Source organism: Coloeus monedula, assembly GCF_965178545.1.
Source record: "Coloeus monedula genome assembly, chromosome: 12".
NCBI classification, from domain to species: Eukaryota; Metazoa; Chordata; class Aves; order Passeriformes; family Corvidae; genus Coloeus; species Coloeus monedula.
In genome coordinates this window covers 978266-998067 of record NC_138792.1, presented here as the reverse complement: position 1 = coordinate 998067, position 19802 = coordinate 978266, and the positions used below count along the sequence as shown (strand labels likewise).

The window sequence follows — 19802 nt, the reverse complement described above, 5'->3', positions numbered from 1 at the left end:
TCATGCCAGCCCCCACACAGGCAGGGCCACTGCTGAGCCCTCTGTGTTCCCCATGCCCAAACCCCTCACCTGTGCTTCATGTGGGCACGAAAGCCCAAAACAAACACAAAGTCCTGTGTAGGACTGAGAGGTGGGTTTGGGAAGGGAGTAGGAGCGCCTGTGGTCCAGGAGAGCTTGGGGATGTTCACACCCTCCCAGCCTCTGCTGCTGGGGCTGAGGGGTTGGAGCCCTCCCTTGTGCCCACACCGGCCCCAGGCACGGGGGGTTTGCTGCCCATGGAGCCAGTGCTGCGGACAGAGGGGAGGGCAGGGGGTGCACATCTGGCAGGGGAAGCCGGGCAGGGATGGGCGAAGGGGCTTTGCCTGTGGAGAGAGTGGGAGAGCTTGGTCCAGGAGACACGAGGCTGCTTCAGAGGAGGCTCTCCAGGGACAGCCTGCAACCTGGGGTGCCCGGGGCTGCGGCCAAGCCAGCTGTGCTGGGGGTTGTGAGGCAGTGGGCAGGCTGGAATCCGGCCATGGTGGTGTCTGGGAATTAACATCCAGATTGGTCCCACCCATCTGTGATCTCCTTCACAGCTGGCAGGCCCTGAGCTCGTGGTCACAATGCAGGAGGAGAGCTGGAAAGCCAGAGACAGCTGCTCCTTACTAAGTCAGTCCTGGAGCTCCAGGCAGGACACAGCGGGAAGAGCCTTGGTGTCTCTGCCAGGGAAACAGCGGCCGTTGCCCAGGTGGAGCAGGACCCTCCTCTTCACACCTGCAGCCAGCTGGGAGAGCTGGAGCTGCACGTCCTTCTGCCAGTAGGAATAGAGCAGTGGGTTCAGGAGGGAGTTGCCCAGCCCCAGCAGCCAGAGGAAGTTCTCGATGACTTTGTAGGGGAAGCACTCAGGGCAGACCATCTGCACGATGCTGGCGATGAAGAAGGGCAGCCAGGAGAGCGTGAAGCACCCGATGAGCATGGCCACCGTGCGCATGGCCTTCATGTCACTGATGGCACGGGGCGGGGGACAGCCCCCCCCCAGCCCCGCCTGCTGCACCTCCTGGATGTGCTGCACGTGCACCGAGGCGATTTTCAGCATGTCACAGTAGAGGTAGAGGAAGAGGAAGAGCGCGGGGAAGAAGCCGAGGCAGAACATGGTGAGCAGGTAGGAAGGCTGGAAAACGTTGAAGAAGGAACACTTGCAATGGTTGGAGACCTTCTGGAAGCGTGGGATGAGAACTGGGAAGAAGCCGACGACGGCAGCAACCAGCCAGAGCCCCACCAAGCACACCCCAACCCGCAGGCCTGTCACCAGCTGGAAATAGTGGAAAGGCTTCCGGATGGCCAGGTGCCTGTCACACGCAACCAGGATCAGGGACAGGATGGAGGCAGCAGAGGAGGAAGTCACAAAAGCCATTCTCAGAACGCAAAAGTTCTGGGAAGGATAAAAGGGCTGGGAAAGCTCATCCATGGCCAAGCCCATGACTGTGAAGCCAACCATGGCATCTGCCAAGGCAAGATTGAGGACAAAACAGAGCCCCTTGGAGCCACTCTTCTGGATGTGGCAGAGCAGGATGATGGCCACCAGCACGTTGGCAGCGATGATGAGTGAGGCCAGCCCGGTGAGGATGGCTCCCAGGGCCTGGCTGGTGATGGCTGTCTCCTGTGGGACACAGCACAGGGATGGTGCATCCCCAACGTGATTCTCAGGCATTGCTCACCTGGGGCCTCTCAGCAGGTGCAGCTTGGCAGCTGGAGCAGCAGGAGCCCGGGGATCAGCGGGAGCCCGGGGAGCAGCGGGAGCCCGGGGATCAGCGGGAGCCTGGGGATCAGCGGGAGCCCGGGGAGCAGCGGGAGCTCGGGGAGCTGCAGGAGCCTGGGGAGCTGCAGGAGCCCGGGGAGCAGCGGGAGCTCGGGGAGCTGCAGGAGCCCAGGGAGCTGCAGGAGCCTGGGGAGCAGGGGTGTCTCTCAGGGAAGCAGAGCTCTGCCAGCAGCCGCCCGCAGAAGGGACTGTGGGACTCGCAGCATCCGCTGTGCCCACGGAGGTCCCTCCCCTCCAGCCACGTTTCCAGACAACCCTGGAGCAGGGGGTGAGCAGGGAGCACCTGGGCAGGAAGCTGCCACGGTGGCACATGGGGCGGTGGCCGTCCCCCCCAGGCAGCAGGGGCTGGAGCAGAGCAGTGCCTGCTCAGACACCAGGGCTGGGAATGGGGACAAGCACAGAGAGTTCCCAGTGTCCAGCACAGCTCGTGGGGCTCCTGGGGCTCACTGCCAGACCCGGGACAGTTTCTTCCTGCTGGGACCAAGGGAACAGCACTGACACCTTGCTGGAGCAGCAGCTCTGAAGGCGACCTGGTTACAGTGGTGAAAAGCACTGACAAGGGATGTGTGCTCAAATACAGATGGAGAAACATCTGCCAGCCTGAGAAACCAGCGCTGACAGCTGGGAACCTGCAGTGCCCTGGGCAAGCACAACAGGGAGCCCAGGGCATCCTTGGGGAGGTGGAAACCAAGGAATTGCTGGAACCTGCAGGGCAAAAAACCCCCACAACCTGCAGAGGGGCCTCAGATCCAGGCAGAAGGCAGCCACGGCCCTCCAACAGCTGGTGTCCTCTGCCCACTCATGGATCCACGCAGAAGTAACTGGCTACTGCCCAAAAGAGCCTCTCTGTGTCCCAGAGCTCCCCCTGCACAGCCCTCAGACCCCCAGGAACACCAGGCTGACTCCAGGCTCCATGACCCAGGTCATATCCACAGAGAGACTTTGTCCATTGACTGACCTCACTCCTGGGAGAGTTTAATGAACTTTGCCGTGATACTTCCGATGAAATCTATGTAAGTGCCACTAACAGTAAAAGGTAATGGTTCTATACACGCTCGCTCACTCTGCTAATTATGAGTGTATTTACCTGACTAGGAAGTAACTCTAACAAAGAAATTCACTAAAGCCTCTGCATCCTTGTGCTACAAAATCCCACAACATCCCTCACACCTCCCGGAGGGGTTGACCTCCACAGGATCTGACAGTGACAGCTCCAGCCCCTACACAGTGTCACAAGCCTCTTCTGCCTCATGAGCTGGAAAAATCCCAGCTGCCAGGAAACGGGAAGGACTGAGCCTTCTCTGTCAAACAGTAACCTGGGGAGAGGCCGGGAGGGAGCACCCGGGGAGGGAAGGAGGAGCAGGCTCGGGAATGGTGGGCACTGGCTGCAGCTCTGGAGCCGGGAGGCCCCTCGGGAACACCCGGGCTCTGCACTGCAAGTGGCCACAGGAAGGGTTCTGGTGACCTTACACACCCTCCATTTCTGTTTGCCCAGGGAGACATTTGGGGAGCCTTTTCCCTGATGTTGGAGAGGGTCCAAACCCCCGGAACGAGATCAAGGACAAGGGAGAAGTGGCAGTACGGCAAGTACAGGCTGGAGCCAGTGCCTCCCCGTCCTGGTTTACTGCCATTTCTGGCTTTCATGGATCAGGACCACACGTATTTCTGCCTTAAACACCTGCGAAGGGCTGACTGGTTTCCATGGAGCCTCCTATGTCAGAGTTCCACACCCTGGACCTTCCTGTGGGTGCAGGGGAGCAGGTACAGACTGCTCAGGTGTGTTCCTGCACACTGCCTGGCACAGCCTGCCGAGCTGGACGCTGCAGGGAGCCCTGCTCAACACAGGATTTCAGTCCAAGAGCTCAGTAGAGTCGCCCTCCCTACACCTGCAGCTTCCCCAGGCAGCTCTGACTTTGTAACATCAATTTCTTCCCACTTTTCCCAGCGGGATTTGGCTGAACATTCCTTGTGTGGCTTGCACAGAATCTCAGCTCACAGCAGGCTCAGCCTGGACATGCTGCTGTGTCACAAAGGGACCTTCATCCAAACCAAAGCCACCCCACAAAGAGGAAAGGGAGCAGGAACATAAGAACTATTTGCTTCCATAGCCATGAACGTTAAAAAATAACCAAAAACAGAAGAGGGTGACCAAAATATCCTGCTCAGCACCAGAACCACCATTTTCAAGTGCTGAGCTGACCTTTAAAGCACAGTACCTGGCTTTGCAAATGATCTAAGCAAAAATAGTGTAAGTAATAATAATGTAAGCAGGGATTTAAGGGACTGAGGTTTGGCAAAACTGAGCTGAGAGGGCAACAGGGTCATTTTTTGACACAACAAACTTGGGTTTAGAAACATCACTACTGCAGTGAATCCTACAGATTGCTTTTATATAAATATATAGAGAATGAAGGTATCTGTAGTGTGGTGAAAACCAGCTTCTGTGCTGGGCAGACACCCCTGCAATGAGGGAGCACAGACCCAAACCCAAGCCATCCGGTCAATAAATAATTTAATGAAGTTACAGTTCTGCAAGAAACATGACAATGGCACCTTCCCGGGCTCCAGCCTCACCCTGCGGGCACGGGAGGACACCCACACCTGCCAACCATGAGCCACAGCGCCCCAAGGGCCACTGGAATGCCCCAAGGGCCACTGGAATGCCCCAAGGGCCACTGGAACGCACAGATCTTCACAGAAGATATTCCTGCAGGCCCAGGCACGCGGACACCTTCGGGTGGGGAGCACGGCTCCGGGCTGCCCCCAGCAGCTCGTGCTGCAGGGACCATGCATTGGGGGAGAGCCCAGCCCACAGGTACCAAACACCACGACATGGGGATGGTGGGATGAAGAGGGAGGCGGCAGCACAGCTCAGCTGCCGGTCCCGAGGATGACTCTGGTGAGATGAAGGCAGCTCTCAGAAGGGGAGGCGCTTCAACTGCTCGTATGTGATAAAAAACTGAAGGGAACGTCAAGGAATTGGGACAGATGTGAGGCAGCTGCCTGGCAGGGTGGGCAGAGCATTCAGCTGGGCTGGACATCCCTCCAGGGAGCTCCTTAAACCCACCCACGGAGCTCTGTGCCCAGGCAGCACAACCCGACCTGCCCAGGCAGGACAGAGCTGGGCACCGGTGCTGCCAGCAGCAGGGACACGGACCCAGAGCAAACCCAGCCCTGCCCACACCACTGGGAGAGGGAGGTGGCTCCAAGCCCAGACTGGGAGCTCTTCACAGTCAATTCCCCACCAGTTTCAGCAGGCAGCATGGTCAGGGTCAGCACACAGCAGCACTGGCCCTGCACAGGGTCAGCACCTGCCTCAGCAGCGGAACGTTCCCCACGATTCCCTCCCAAACAGGAGCCGACCCAGGAGCCTCCTGCAGCCCAGGCCAGGGAAGGTCTCAGCCAAGCCCCCAGAGGCTCTACAGGAACCATCAGAGGTGCCCAGTAGGGTCCCCAGTGCAGCCCATCGGGGTGTCAGCCCTGCCCTGCCCTTCCCAGCTGGGTTCTCCCCGTGTCCCAGGGAAGGATACGATGATGTTCCAGGGACCCAGACGAAGCCAGTTGGGCCAGAAGCCTTTGTAGAGTGCAAAGAAGCCCTCACTCTTCCACGTCTGGGAGGAGAGACAAGTGGATTAGGAGACACATAAGGCCCACGCCCTGCCCACCCCCCCAGTGCCACACGTGACACTCCAGCTGCTGCAGGGAGCAGACAGGCCCGTGCGAGTGTGTGAAGCACCACTTACAGCCTCTGAACCCAGCTAACTGCATCACGGCCTGAATTCTGCCCCAGGAGGCTGGGAGGATGCTCAGGCTGACAATGGCCTCAGGGAAGTGACTCTGGGCCCCCTCCTGTCTCACTGATGACAGGCTGTGTCACTGTAGGATCTCACTGCTCCCATCAGCATGCTGCTGGTGCCTGGCCAGCCTCCCAGGACAGGGGTGTGCCCACCTCTCCCCTCACCTTGATGAGGCCATCCAGAGTGCCCTTGTAGAGCTCCGAGCTGCCCACGATCGCCCGCTGGTTCATCATCCGCGTCCGCACCACGTCCACGGGGTTGGAGGCGATGGCCCCCGCCAGCCCGCACGTGAAGCTGGAACTGCACACACCAAATCAGGGCAGGGACAGCCCTGGACACGGCCACTCCTGCTCAGACAGGCACTAAATACCTTCCCCTGGATTTTATCAAAGGCATTTGGCAGTGAATGTGAGCTGCACTACCTGCTCCTACCTGGGAAAGGGGCAGCGGCAGACCTGGAGCCTGCAGAGCTCAGGGGAGGGAAATGCTCAGCTCAGCTAATCCAGACCCTCATCTGAGCCCATAGTGGTTCCTCAGGGCACTGGCAGCCCTGCAAGGGTCCCAGGTGCTGCCCAGGTGACGCAGACCTGAAGGCATCCCCTGGGAGCGCACAGCCTTCCCACCAGAGCAAACACTTCTTTGGGAAGGAGGGAGGAAGAGCAAAGGCCCAGAAGGGATCACAGAGCTGCCAGTCTCCCCCTCCACGGAGGGTCCAGTGCTCCCCATCCTCACCCCAAAGCCAATGGAAGCACTGAAGCATCTGCAGCTGAGGAACAGGAACATGAGCTGGAAAAGGACTTTGGTGTTCTCTGCCAGCCCTGCCCAGAGCAGGCTGACTGCAACACCTGCTCTGGGTCCTGTCAGCTTCGTGTCTGTTCCTCTCTCAAGGCTCTTACAGCAGGGGCTGCAAGGTGACAGGGTCTGGCTAGGTGAGGACTAGGGACTGGAGCAGCTTTTGAGGGACTGTTACAGGTAGCCACACACAGGGATCTCCTGCCTGGTTCATACCAGGGCACAGATGTGGGCCAACAGCATTTCTGTCATCAGCCAGCTGAAACCAAGCTGGCATTTCATGTCACCAAAGGATTTCTGCCAGGTCCTTCCCCGAGGAGGTCTCTCTGGGATGTGGGGATGGATTAGTGGTGGCCTTGGCAGTGCTGGGGGATTGGCTGGACTTGATGGTCTTTGAGGTCTTACCCAGCCTTAATGATCCCACACCTGCTGCTGACTCTGGGCTGCTCCAGTTGACTGGGCAGGTCCTTTGGAAGCACCAACCCTGCTCCCTGCAGCTCCAGAGCACTCGCTCCACGGCCTCTCCCAATCCCACCAGGCTCCTCCGCTTCACACCCCCCCCAGCCTGCAGCAGGGACTCACACGAAGTGGGCAAAGATGGTGTCCCCCATGAGGCCTGACAGGATCAGATGCTTCTTGGTGATGTCGTAGACTGGCAGCTCCACCCCCACCACAATTGCAGCTCGCTGGGCCGTGGGGACAACACCCTGTGGAGAAGGGACACTGTCACCAACTGCAGCCACACCCCCCAGCTCCCGGGGCCTTCTCCTGACAATCCTCCCTGTACCCTCCCTGCAGGCACACCAACTGCATTAACTCCACACTGCTTCCCTCCTCGCAGCACACGGGAGCCAGGCTGTCACCCCCTCACCTTCTGCACCAATGTCAACACTGGGAGAGACTCTGCCCCACAAAAGCAGCAGTTTAAGGAGCCAGGAGGGGCTCCAGGTGCTCCCTGCTACAGAACAGTGGGAGAGCACCTGCTTCCTTGAGATTTCTGTTCGTTCTGATGCTGGTGGGGGATTCTGGGAGTTGGTGCTCACCCTCCAGAGGCCTCGGGTACCTTCCTGCTGGTAGATGTCGATGAAGCTGCCAATCATCCCGCCCTGGAACAAGCTGCCCTGAGCCTGCATTCGGATCTGAAAGGAAGGGGAGACTCAGCAGGAGGACATCAACACCTGTCCTGACAGCAGCAACTGCCCAGAGGGCAGGGATGGCAGGGACAGCAGGGACAGCAGCTCCATGGGACTCGTGGGAGAACAGAGCAGCTCAGAACACACGCTGCTCTCCACATCCCTCCCCCTGCAAACCACATGGACAACACAACGCTGGCAGCAGGCATGGGGCAGGGACAGCAGCAGGGTGGGAGCACAGGGACATGAGGACAAGGCCTTCCCACCCTGAAAGCAATGCCTGAAGGAGGATCTACACAGGGAGAAGAGTGGGGAAGCTCTCCAGGCTCTCTCTGCCCCAAGCAGGGCTACCCTGAGCCCAGGGCCCCAGGCAGTCCCCACTGGGCTCTGCTCACTCCACATAACAGGCAGGCCCCTGGGGCAGTGCCAGCACAGTGACCAAGGGGACAGGAGCAGCTGGCTGCCACCCACCCACCTGGCCCAGGTCAGACAACACAGCCTCCACCCCTCACCAGGACAAATGTCATGATCTTTGTTGCCCAGAGAAGCTGTGGCTGCCCCATCCCTGAAAGTGTTCCAGGACAAGTTGGACAGGGTTTGGAGCAACCTGGTCTAGTGGGAGGCGCCCTTGCCCATGGTAGGAGGTGGAAGGAGATGATTTTTCATGTCCCTTCCAACCCAAACCATTCCAGGATTCTGTGACCTTTAAGAGCTGTTTTTAAACATCTGTTAATTACTCTGGGCTTTGGTCCCCATTCATTAAACAACCCCAAATGAGCAGGACTGGTGGCTCAGGGAGCACTGAGCTGCTCCTCCCACAGGTCCCACAGTCAGCCAGGAGCAGCCCTTACCTTCAGCACATCTGTGGGATTGGCCAGTGCAGAGGAGATGACCCCCGAGACCACCCCACAGATCACATTGATGAGCAACGTTTCATCTGCAACCAAGGAAAGAAGGTCAGACCCTAATGGGAAGGGGCACAGTAGGAGGGAACAAGGGCTGGGAAGAGCAGAGCAGCTCAGTTCTTAAATCACACGGTGAAGCTGAGGGAGCAGGGCCTGGGCAGGTGCCACAGCCCCTGACAGGTCTGTCCCCAGACCTGCCAGGGACAGAAGGTGGCAGCTGAAACACTCAGCAATGCACTCTCAGAGGGTCTGACTGATGAGAACACTGGGACATGTGAAAATTGTAAACAATTATCTGAGATTTCAGTGTCCAGTGACACATTTCTCACAGCAGGGACAAGCCAGGACAGAGGCAGAGAGGGACAACCCAGCGTTTCCCCTGATACCAACTGGATTTGCCTACACACAGCCACCTGGAGCCAGCTGAGGATCAAGACCAGGCAGGGAGTTAGATGTGATTAGTGCCAGGGAATAGTCCGAGATTCGAGGCCCAGTATTAGGATGATGGTTACATTGGGAAAAGGCACAGGCCTGTGCTGGTACTGACCACGACACTTCCCAGAGGACACCAGGCTGCCCCAGGCCTGTAGGGAGACAAACATTCAGGCATGGAGCTCACAGCAGAAAAGGCTGAACAGCGAGGGGGATGTGGGGCCTGTACACAGACAGAACGAGGCAAGGACAGGCATTATTGGAGCAGGACAGCAGCCCTGAAAGGACCTCTGGAGTCACAGAATCACAGAATCTACTGAGATGGAAGGGTTCCACAAGGATCATCCAGTTCAACTCCTGTCCCTGCACATGCACCCCAACAATCTGTGCCTGAGAGCGGTGTCCAAACGCTCCTGGAGCTCTGGCAGCCTTAGGGCCACAACCATTCCCTGGGGAGCATGGGCAGTGCCACAGCACCCTCTGGAGAAAATAACCTTTTCCTGATACTGAACCTACACCTCCCCTGACACAGCTCCATACCATCAGTGTGCTGCATTTCGCCTGCCCATCCTGCTTTCCCAGGCTGGAATGGTGTTACAACATTCCCTCCTATCACACCAGGGATGAAAATCTCACCTGCATCGCGGTGCTCCCTCAGGGTGCACCCACCAGACTCGTGCTGCTCCACTCCCCAGGCAGGAGCTGCAGAGGGCACAGGTCAAGGGCACTGGTGGAACCTCACCTTTACAATCAGGCCCAAAGCTACAGATCTGGACTGCACAATTCCCATCCAGAGGTTGTCCAGAGAAGCTGTAGCCGCCCTTGGATCCCTGGAAGTGTTCCAGGCCAGGCTGGATGGGGCTGGGATAGTGGAAGGTGGTGGCACTGGGTGGGCTTTAAGGTCCCTTCCAACCCAAACCATTCTGGGAGTTGTTCTAAGTGCTGCATCCCAGCACTCAAAGGCTCCAGAGAGAAGACAGCAGACACTCACTCCTGAAGCTTCCAATCCCTGTTACACATCTGCTGTACAGCTGTCAGGGGATGCCTCCCTGAGACGAATCAAAAAGAGATGAGCCTGAGGAACGACACCTTGGATTTTTGGTTCTGAGGTGCAAAGTCTCAACAGCACAAGAGGACAAAGCCCCAAGCCGTGCCAGGGGAGGTTCAGGGTGGACACCAGGAGGAATTTCTTCATGGAAAGGGTGGAAGGGGCTACCCGGGGAGGTTTGGAGTGCCCATCCCTGGAGGTGTCCAAGGAAGGACTGGAGGTGGCACTCAGAGCTCTGGGCTGAGGACAAGGTGGGCATCGGGCACAGCCTGGACTTGGTGATCTTGGAGGTCTTTTCCAACCTCAATGATTCTGTGATTCTCCTATGATTCCATGAAAGGAAGGAACCTGGCTGGAGGGAGGTATTTGGGCAGGGACCACAGGCAGTGCAGAGCACAGTGAGGTTCCCATCGGGATTGAAACCAATCCTTGCTCTCACTGGCAAACAAAACCACGGCACCCAGTAATGGAGCTCCATTCCTGTGGGAATCTTGGGGTGGGAAGGACAGAGCAAAACAAACAGCCCAGCGTGTGGGGAGCTGGGAGGTGCCCGTGCAGCTGCTCCCCAGCACCGACCTTCCATGCGATCCACGAAGAGCCGCTTCAGGCTCTGGTAGATCCCGATCTTGATGGTGCCATAGGACGCCTGTCTCAGCAGTGCCGGGGCGATCCTGAGGGGGAACGGACCCTGAGCATCCCTGCGGGCCAGCACGGGCCACTCCCCACCGCCCGCAAACTGCCGGGGCCGGGCACGGCCCTGCGGCGGCTCCGAGAAACGCAGCCGTGCCCGGGATAACCCGGGACTGCCCCACGCAGCCCCAGTGCCAGGGGATGGCACCCACGCATCCCTGGCCTTGCTCCCCGCCTCGGGAAAACCGGGAATCTCCGCTCAGGGGTTCAAGGCCGAGAGGGATCCCAGGGGAGCGCAGCAGCGTGCGGGAAATGGGGGGGCCGGGATGGGCAGGGAGCGGGGCGATGCCGTGACAGAAGGTGGAAAAGGGGACCCGGGCTGGGGAGGGGGTGCCAGGACAGAAGCAGGGCCGGGGTGGGCGGAGGAGAACTCGGGATGGGTGGGGGAGACCCGGGGAAGGCAGGGGAAGATGCCGGGGTGTGGGGGAGGTCCCGGCGTGGGCAGGGGGAGGACCTGGGGTGGGCGGAGGGGGATGCCGGGATGGACGGGGAACCCGGGACGGGCTGGGGGGGACGAACGGGACAGGCGGGAGCCCAGGACGGGCGGTGGGAGACCCTGAGCCAGAGGGGAAGGACACGGGGCCGGCAGCGGGGCGGCCCGGGTGGGTGGAAGGAGGTGCCGGGCCGCGGGGAGGACCCGTGGCGGATGGGTGGGTGTCCCGGCACGGATGGATGGGGGTCCCGGGGGACGTGGGAGCCGCTGCCGATGGGCCCCGGCCCCGACGGGCCCGGCCCGGTGCTCACCCCGAGTACAGGGCCCGGCCGCCCTCCTCGCGGCAGATGCGGAACAGCGCGTGGAACATGCCCCGGTACCGCACCTCGCGGAACCGCGCGTCGGTGCTCTGCCCCTGCACCTGCAGCCGCGTCTTGGTGAGGTCCACGGGGAACGTGCCTGCGGGGACAGCGGCGGCAGCGGCGTCAGCGCCCGCCGGTACGCGCACGGGTCCCGCCCGGCCCCGCCCGCCCGGCCCCTGCGCCTCACCGAACTCGGCCACGATGGAGGCGAGCCCGCCATACACGAAGGGTTTCCAGTTGAGCGCGGACATGGCATGGCGGGCGGACACCGCCGCGCGCGCCGCCGCCACCGGGCCGGGACCGGAACCGGAACCGCGACCGGAACAGGGCTCGGCCCCGCCGCGCCGCGCGCGCCCCCTGCCGGCCCCGGGACGGGGGAGCCCCGGAGCTGCCCCCACCCCACAGCGGGTGTCCCCGGGGAAGGACTCCCCCCTTGCGCCTGGAGCGGGCACGGAGCCGGCCCGCACAGCGTTCTCGTTGTAGGAACCGGATCCAGGTAAAGCCCCTCCCTCCTCCACCCTCTGAATCCCCCACTCCAGCGTTCCCGGTTTTCCAGCCAAATAAGCCCAAAATCAGTGTGAGAAAAAGATGCCACCTCCTCCCTGGCCCAGGGACAGGAATGCTGCTCCCAGGACCAGCTGCTCCCTAACAAGAATTTTTATTAAGAAAACTTTAAACAAATCCACGGTAAATCACCCCGACACACCGGTGCAGCCCTGCGGCTCCATCGTGGAATCCAGGAGATGCCAGGTGGGCACAGGGCCCAAACCCAGCCCACGAGGCCAGACAAGACACCCAGCAGCCTCTCCCTCCAGTGCAAGAGGGGGACATTGTCCCAGGGATTTAGGGAAGGGGAGCATCCTGCTGCTCCCAGCCTCCGCCTCTTAACACCCTCCCCGGTCGCAGGACAAACCCCTGTCCCAGCCGGCAGCACAGGCAGCGTGGAGAGCCCTGGCCCAGGCAGAATGAGAGGCAAAGGGAAGCTCCCAGGGGAAGGGTCCAGCCGTGTTATCCTGGGAGCTTGGAGCAGGTTTGGGCAGGCTCAGGGCCTGCCTCGCCCCAAACGCTCACCCAGAGCTCAGCAGCGGCCGGAATCTCTGCCAGAGCCCCGCTCCCTGTGCCTGGAATGGGGCTCCCGGGATCTGCCTCCCCTGGGGGACGCGTCTTGCCTACTGCTGTGCCCGTCCCCCCTCCTGCCAGCCTGTTCCCTCTTCTCCCGCTCTTCCCAGGAGCCGCTCTGGCCCCTCTGCTCATGGCAGTTCTTGTCCCCCCTCCTGTCCGAGTGCCGCTGGCGCCGCCGCTGCTCCTCGTCCCGCTGCGTCCTGCTCCCGGCGCTCCTGTCAGCGCTGCCGCCAGCACAGCGCTCGTACCCAGGGTCCTCCTTCTCCTTCTTGATCTTGATCCTGGGATGCGGCTCCTCCGCGCTCGCCCGCTTCCCAGCTTGCGGGCTCGACTTCGACCGTTCTGCTCTGCTCCGCTGCTTCTCTGGAATGAGGGGGTCACACTTTGGGATGGACCAAATTCCAGGAGCAGCTCGCTCCCCTGGGCTCTGCCTGCCACCATGGCACCATCCCAACTCCTCTTCCACTACGGATTCTCCCTCTCCACCCCTTTCCCAGCCTGCTTCCCCTTCAGGGAGATCCCTGTCCACTTCCAACCATGACTTTTTCTCCTCCAGTTGCAGCCATCCCACTTCCCTCTTTAACACTCACATCATGTTCTTTCCAGCAAGGCGGGGCATTTCCACACCATTTGGAATGCCAAGAACCTCCCTTTCATTGCCCTTCCTCAGAAGTAGTGTGATCCACTCTGTGGAAATTACCTCTCCAGACCCAAGGACTCTTTTCCCTCTTTGCTCTCCTCCTCCTCTCTCATTTTTTAGCATCTCCTCAGCACTCTGGAGCAACACCTTGTTCCCACCCTCGCTTTGTGCCCATTTTCCTTCCTCAAGCCTTCTCTCCACTCAGATTCAAGTCCCCAAACCCTACCATGGGCACTCCCCACGTGGGATTCAGCCTGCCAAGAACACTCCTCACCTTTCTGCTTTTTCACGGGCACATCCTCATCCTCTGACAGGGAGTCAGACGAGCTGTGAGGTGGCGTTTTGACCCCGCAGCCCTTGGCATGGAGGGCTCTGGTCACGTCATCCCAGTCCTCGGACTCCTTGGGGGGCCGGTAGTTGGCCACATGGTCCACACGGATGGTCCGTCCCTTGATCTGCAGGGCCGGGCTGTCACGGGCAGCTCCCGGCTCCTGGGGCTGCTGCCCATGTGAGGAAGCACTCAGGGAGTCACGACAGCACCCGAGCTCCACTCACCTTGATCCCATTGAAGTTGTCCACAGCCAGGATGGTGCTTCTCTGGTCCTCATAGCACAGGAAGCAGAAGCCCTTGGACTTTCCGGTCTTCTTGTCCCGCACGAGGTTGATGTTGACGACCTCGCCGTACCTGTGACACACTGTGAGCACCCGCGGCAGCGCCCGCGGCGGCGGGGCCGGGGCTACGGCACTTACTGAGAGAACACGCAAATGACATCGCCCTCCGTCAGCTCGTAGTGCAGCCCGCCTGCGGGGAGAGGGGAAGGGAGGGAGCGAGGGAAAGGGTCAACAGCACCGGCCCCGCCGCGCCCCCAGCCCGCTCCGTACCCACAAAGATCCAAGCACTGTCCTTGTACTCCGCGTGCCACGACACCGCCTCCTGCACGCCTAGCTCCGCTTCCCGCGCGTTCAGCTCATTGATCAGCTTCACTTTGGTCAGGGGGCTGCGGGCGAGGCACCGTCAGCATCGGGACCGCCGGGACAGACGTGAGCCCGGCCTTCCCCCCACACAGCCCTCACACCTACTTCATGGCGGCGGCGAGGCGCACTGCGCCTGCGCGGCACCGCCCCGCCCCGAGCCGAGACGGACGTAGCCGAGAGCAGCCGAGTGTCGACCGATTATAGCCGAGTTGGGCCGAGCGTGGCCGAGTCGGGCCGATTGTAACCGAGTCAGGTTAATAGTCACTGAGAGTACCCAAGCACGGCCGGACAGGACCGATTGTAACCGAATCGAACCGACTGTAGCCGAGCGCTACACACCGAACCGGACCGAGCGTGGCCGAGCCGATTACAGCCGATTACAGCCGAACTGGGCGATTGTAAGCGAGCTCTGCGGGCCGAACCGGACCGATTGTGGCCGAGCCGAGCCGATTATGGCCGATTACGGCCGACCGGGCTGAGGCGCAAAGCAAGAGTCGGAGCGCAGGGGGCTCAGAGCCTTTATTGGGGTCCGGGCGGGTCCCGCTCAGCAGGGGCAGGAGCCTTTCCCGCTGGCCTCGTCCAGCCGCCGGGAATGCGGCTGGGGCTGCGCCGGCCAGCCCTCCGTGTCCCGGCAGGGCAGCGAGCGCTGCGCCTTCAGCCGGCACACCAGGCACATGAAAATGGCGTCCACGTTCTGGCTCTCCTGTGGGTCCTTGGCCGAGGTCTCAAACAAAAGCATGTTGTGAGCGTCGGCGAACTTGAGTGCCAGGCTGGATGGCACCTGGATCAGGTCTTTCAAGTCACACTTGTTCCCCACGAGCACCCTGGGGACGAGCGGGGGCACCGCGTGCCCGTTGCACTCCTCGATCCACGTCTTGAGGTTGGTGAAGGAGCTCATCTTGGTCACGTCGTACACGAAGACCACGGCGTGCACGTTGCGGTAGTAGTGCTCCACCATGCTCTTCCGAAACCTCTCCTGGCCTGCCGTGTCCCACACTTGCACCTGGGAAGTGAAGCAGACAAGAAAAGAGGCTACAGGAGTGCGGAGCATGGCCCTGGCAGGGCCATGGGAGGGGGCTACAGGAGGGCTTCCAGCTGTCCGGCTTTTAGAGAGTCCCAGCATGATTTGGACTGGAAGGACATTCAGTCCAACCCCCTGCCATGGGCAGGGACACCTTCCACTATCCCAGGCTGCTCCAAGCCCTATCCAACCTGGCCTTGGACACTTCCAGGGATGGGGCAGCCACAGCTGCTCTGGGCAACCTGTGCCAGGGCCTCCCCACCCTCACAGGGAAGAATTTCTTCCCAATATCCAATCTAAACCTGCCCTCCTTCAGTTTAAGGCCATTGTCCTGTCCCTCCAGGCCCTTGTCCCAAGTCCCTCTCTGGCTCTCTTGGAGTCCTTTTAGGCCCTGGAAGGGGCTCTAAGGTCTCCCCCAAGCCTTCTCCAGGTGAACAACCCCTGCTTTCCCAGCCTGTCTTCAGAGCAGAGGGGCTCCAGCCCTCAGAGCATCTTTGCAGCCTCCTCTGGACTCATTCCAACAAATCCATGTCTATCTGTGCACAAAATCCTACGCCATGAACAAGAACCCTGACAATTTCACAGAGGAAAAGAGAAAATGAGGAGGGGGAGCTACCCTTTGCGTAGGAGCACCGCGGGAGGGCCAGGAGCTCTGTGAGGATGGGTGAGAAGCCAACAGAGCTCGTGGGGGAGGATTAAAGAACAGAACATCACGGGTGACATTGCAGGGGGTCTCTGCTACAGACCACCTGGCCAGGAAGAGCAAGCAGATGAGGTGCTCCGTGGACAGTGAGCAGCAGCCTTGTGTTTGCAGCCCCTGGTTCTCACAGAGAACTTCAGCCACTCCAACACCTCCTGGAAGGACAGCACAGCAGGGCACAGGCAATCCAGAACATTCCAGGACACCATCGATGACAACTGACCCAAGTGACAGAGATGCCAAGAGGCCTCTGGGCTGGATAAGCAGACAGGGAGGTGGACTGGGAACTGGCTGAATGTCTGGGCCTAGATGGTGCTGGTCAGTGACACCAGGTCTGGCTGAACACTGGTAACCAGCAGGGTACCCCCGGGGTCAGTCTGGGTTCTCCTGGTAATGTTTTGCAGCCTGGAAGTGGCAATTTCCAAATTAATCCATATTGCCCTGTACCCATGGAGACAGCACATGCCTCGGAGGCTTTCCAATTGAAAAACGCTGGCAAAGCAGAGCTGCTGCTCAGTCCTTTCAGAGCCAGTTTCTCCCAGGCAGAGCAAGAGAGGGAGGGTCCCTCTCCCACCTCTCACCTCCTCTCTTGGATACATATCCCAGGAAAAGGCCGGTTTGCTGCACTGCCTCCCACTCCTGCCCACTGGAGCTCAAATAATATCCAAAGGTAGAAAACCTGGCAACATTTTCCAGATAGTGGCAGCAAACAGGCTCCATGCCAGCCTGCACCACAGCTCACACCGGCACGGCTCCGTGGGGCTGGACAGAGCTGGGGAAGGCAGGGAGAATGAGCACCTCTAAAGAAGAGAGGGAAAAACATTCATGGACAGCCTAGAAGCACAACTAAAGCTCTCACCCACCGACACAAGCTCCGGTTTCATTGAGAGTTCAACTTTGGATCAGCCATCTGTCAGTACAGTGGCCATGTTTGTTCTTCCAGCACCAGCCTCGGAGGCTGCGGGTGCTGATCCCCCACAGCTGGGCAGGCCAAGCTCCACCAAAACTCTGCTCCCGGCTGGTTTCCTACCAGTGGCAGATTTGCTCTGACACACCAGCCAGAGCTCTCCAGGTCTGAGCTGATCATTCTTTACAGGTGTCACACCAGCCTTCATAAGCAAATTCATCCTGCCCCAGTCCTGCTGCAACCGCAGCTCCCGGTGCAGCTGGGAGCAGGTTCCAGCAGCGCTGCCACAGCAGCCGAGCCTGCTGCCGCTGGCCTGTGTGAGCTCTCGGCCTTCCAGCGTGGCTGCTGCCAGCCCACCGCCCTCTGCCCCCCCAGACCCCCTGGCTGTGACACAGAGTTCTGTCCCCCATCCCTCCGCAGCTCTACCCCTCCACTGGTCCAGTGTCCAGAGCTGGAGCCACCCCAATGCTTCGAGGATCCAGCTGTGCCCATCAGAAGGGTGGCGGTGACTCACCCGGAGCCATCGCTTCTGGTCGCTGCAGCCTCAAGCCAACCCCAGAAATAGTGACAAGGCAGCAGGGACTGGTCCAGGGGCATCTCTGCAACACAGGGACGAGAATTCTTCCCTGGCCCTGTTCCCTCCCTCCAACTGGGATGAAAGGAAAAGCCCCCAGGAGGGCTTTGGCAAGAGGCAGCCCTGGAGCAGGGCAGGGATGAGGAGCGGCTGCCATCGCTGCTGGGGCTGCTGCCGGCCAGCTCGGGGCCGGTGCGGGGCCCAGAGGGGACAGAGGATGGAGCGGGGCCCGATGTGGAACCCACAGAGGGCGGAGCGAGGCCCACCAGGGCCGGGGTGGGACCCACCGGCGGCTGAGCAGGGCCCTCTGGGGCCGGTGTCACCCAGCCCGGAGCCGGTGCGGGGCCCACCTTGATGCGCTCCCCCTCGATCTCCACCGTCTTCTCGCGGAAGTCCACGCCGATGGTGGCCTCGGTCTTGCCGGGGAAGGTGCCCCCGCAGAAGCGGAAGGTCAGGCACGTCTTGCCCACATTGGAGTCTCCGATCACGATGATTTTGAAGATGCGGGTCTGCACGTAGGGCTCCAGCGCGGGGTCGGGGCCCGGCGGTCGCCCCCCGCCGCCGCCCGCCGCCATCCCTCCCGCACCGCTGCCGCCTCACGGGCTCATAGGGGAGCGTCGCCCCGCGGACCGGCACCGGCACAGCCCCGGATAGCGGCACCGGCACCGCTTGTCTCCGCCCCACGCCCCAGCTACGGCACAGCTCGTCCCCGCCCCGCGTACCGGCACCGGCACAACACGGCTCCACCCCACGCACCGGCACAGCCCCGCCCCACACACCGGCTACGGCACCGTACGGTCCCGCCCCGCGGACCAGCACCGGCACAGCCCCGCGCACCGGGACCGGCACGACACGGTTCCGCCCCACGCACCGGCTACGGCCCGGCCCGGCCCCGCCCCGCGTAGCGGCACCGGCACCGCGCGGCTCCGCCCTGCGCTCCCCGCTCTCGCAGCGGCACCGACCCCGACCCGGCTCAGAGCTCCGGCCCCGGGCCAGCCCTGAGCCAAGCCGCAGACCGGGCACCGAGTGCCTTCAGCCAGGGCCGGCGCGGGCATCCCCAGCGGAGCGGCGGCGACCGGCAGGGCTGCGGGCAGCGGGCCTGGCCCCTCCCGGGAGGGAGCAAGAGACAGAGGGCACAGCGAGGCGGGACCGGACACCGGGGGACACCAACATCCGCACGTTCCCAGTGCGAAGAGGTGTCAGCGGGATCACAACCAGCGGGATCACAACCAGCGGTGCCAGAATGACCCTCTCCATGTCCAGCTGGGCAGCCTCAGCCCCCGTGTGCCAGCATGAGAGACCGGGAAGGGGCTGTGTCCGTCCTGTCCCCAAGGAACAGGGCAGTGGGGAGCCAGCACCCACGGCACGAGGGCACGGGGGCTGCAGCAGGAAGGACGCACACAAGGATTGCAGGAAGGCGGGGGAGCAGGTGGCAATCTGCAGGAGGAGAGGAGAGCCATGGCAGGAGGGGATGAGGGGACTGGCCTGGCCTGGGACAGCATCAGGCTGTGGCACAGCAACGGTGACATGGGGACCGATGGGAACATGGGGCAGAGCCCCAGCGGCTGCATTGCTCCTGCTCACACAGCCCAGGCAATCCCAGAAGAACTCATAGCCCCCCAAAATGGGCCTCTGAAAGATGACTCCTGCAGTGCCAGCACTGATAGGACCTGGAGGAGCCGGAGGCTGGGAAGGATTTATCAGAGACCCCCAGTGGCCACCACCACCCCAGAGGGTCAGTGCTCAGCTGCTTCCAGCAGCATGGACATGAAACAGGGTGCACTAAGCCTTGCAGCAGGTGAAAAAGCCTCAGGAAGCCGAGTCTGATGAAACACATCCCCCCATTCCCATTCTGGTCACGTCTGCAGGTCTGCAGCGCTGAATGAGACCCACTGTCTAACCATGGCATCATCCTGCCCCCAGAATAAAGAGCAGCCACACAGCATTGTCCCCATTGAGGCTCACTCAGACTTGTTTTGGCCCACAAAGGGAGCTCAGATGACAGACCCAATAGTTCCATGGGCATCACGGCCCCACAGAACCATTTCTGACCATCCCCAGCTACTTCTGACCTGGCCAAAAACCTGTGGATCAAAAGTGAGATGAGGACACTGACTGCAGAGCAACCGCTCATCCGTCTCCCTGTGCAAGGAGACAATACCAAGGAGGCCCAGGACCAACCCTGTCCTCAAGGCTTGCTTGCTCCTCCTGGATGTCAGCCTCAATGTCCACCCAAGAAAGGATTCCTGGTGTGAGCAAGGTGGGAGCTGCTGTCTCTCCGGAAAGGATGGCTGAGCAGTCAGTCTGCCACACCCATGGTTACAATGGCCTCAGCAGAGCACCTGACAGCTCCTCACATCAGACAAGGCCAAGGAAGGAAGTGTTCCAAGCCAGGTTGGATGAGGCTTGGAGCAAGCTGGTCTAGTGGAAGGTGTCCCTGCCTATGGCAGGGGGTGGAACAAGATGGGCTTTA

The 19802-nt window shown here is 60.9% G+C and overlaps 4 protein-coding genes across 5 annotated transcripts; all 4 read right to left on the bottom strand.

Annotated features, from left to right (window-relative positions):
* Window positions 1-649: 649 nt before the first annotated feature.
* On the bottom strand, window positions 650-1690 carry GPR119 (G protein-coupled receptor 119; the record flags this gene model as incomplete). The annotated part of the gene is made up of 1 exon (XM_082289696.1): window positions 650-1690. The coding sequence occupies one exon, from the start codon at window positions 1688-1690 to the stop codon at window positions 650-652; it is 1041 nt and encodes a 346-aa protein (XP_082145822.1).
* A 2603-nt stretch (window positions 1691-4293) lies between these two features.
* Window positions 4294-11690, bottom strand: SLC25A14 (solute carrier family 25 member 14; the record flags this gene model as incomplete). Of its 2 annotated transcripts, XM_082289693.1 has the most annotated exons (9): window positions 4294-4757; window positions 5329-5409; window positions 5760-5895; window positions 6970-7094; window positions 7431-7526; window positions 8372-8457; window positions 10482-10576; window positions 11340-11487; window positions 11578-11690. In XM_082289693.1, the coding sequence occupies 9 exons, from the start codon at window positions 11639-11641 to the stop codon at window positions 4716-4718; spliced, it is 873 nt and encodes a 290-aa protein (XP_082145819.1). In that variant the 3' UTR covers window positions 4294-4715. The 2 variants fall into 2 exon arrangements, with proteins under 2 accessions (XP_082145819.1, XP_082145818.1); XM_082289692.1 differs by having other exon boundaries at window positions 11340-11641.
* A 346-nt stretch (window positions 11691-12036) lies between these two features.
* RBMX2 (RNA binding motif protein X-linked 2) lies at window positions 12037-14237 on the bottom strand (the record flags this gene model as incomplete). The annotated part of the gene is made up of 6 exons (XM_082289695.1): window positions 12037-12875; window positions 13427-13607; window positions 13708-13837; window positions 13903-13954; window positions 14035-14150; window positions 14233-14237. 6 exons carry the CDS (start codon window positions 14235-14237, stop codon window positions 12469-12471), a joined length of 891 nt encoding a protein of 296 aa, XP_082145821.1. The 3' UTR covers window positions 12037-12468.
* Window positions 14238-14662: 425 nt separating this feature from the next.
* On the bottom strand, window positions 14663-17904 carry RAB33A (RAB33A, member RAS oncogene family; the record flags this gene model as incomplete). The annotated part of the gene is made up of 2 exons (XM_082289741.1): window positions 14663-15130; window positions 17680-17904. 2 exons carry the CDS (start codon window positions 17902-17904, stop codon window positions 14672-14674), a joined length of 684 nt encoding a protein of 227 aa, XP_082145867.1. The 3' UTR covers window positions 14663-14671.
* Window positions 17905-19802: the final 1898 nt, after the last annotated feature.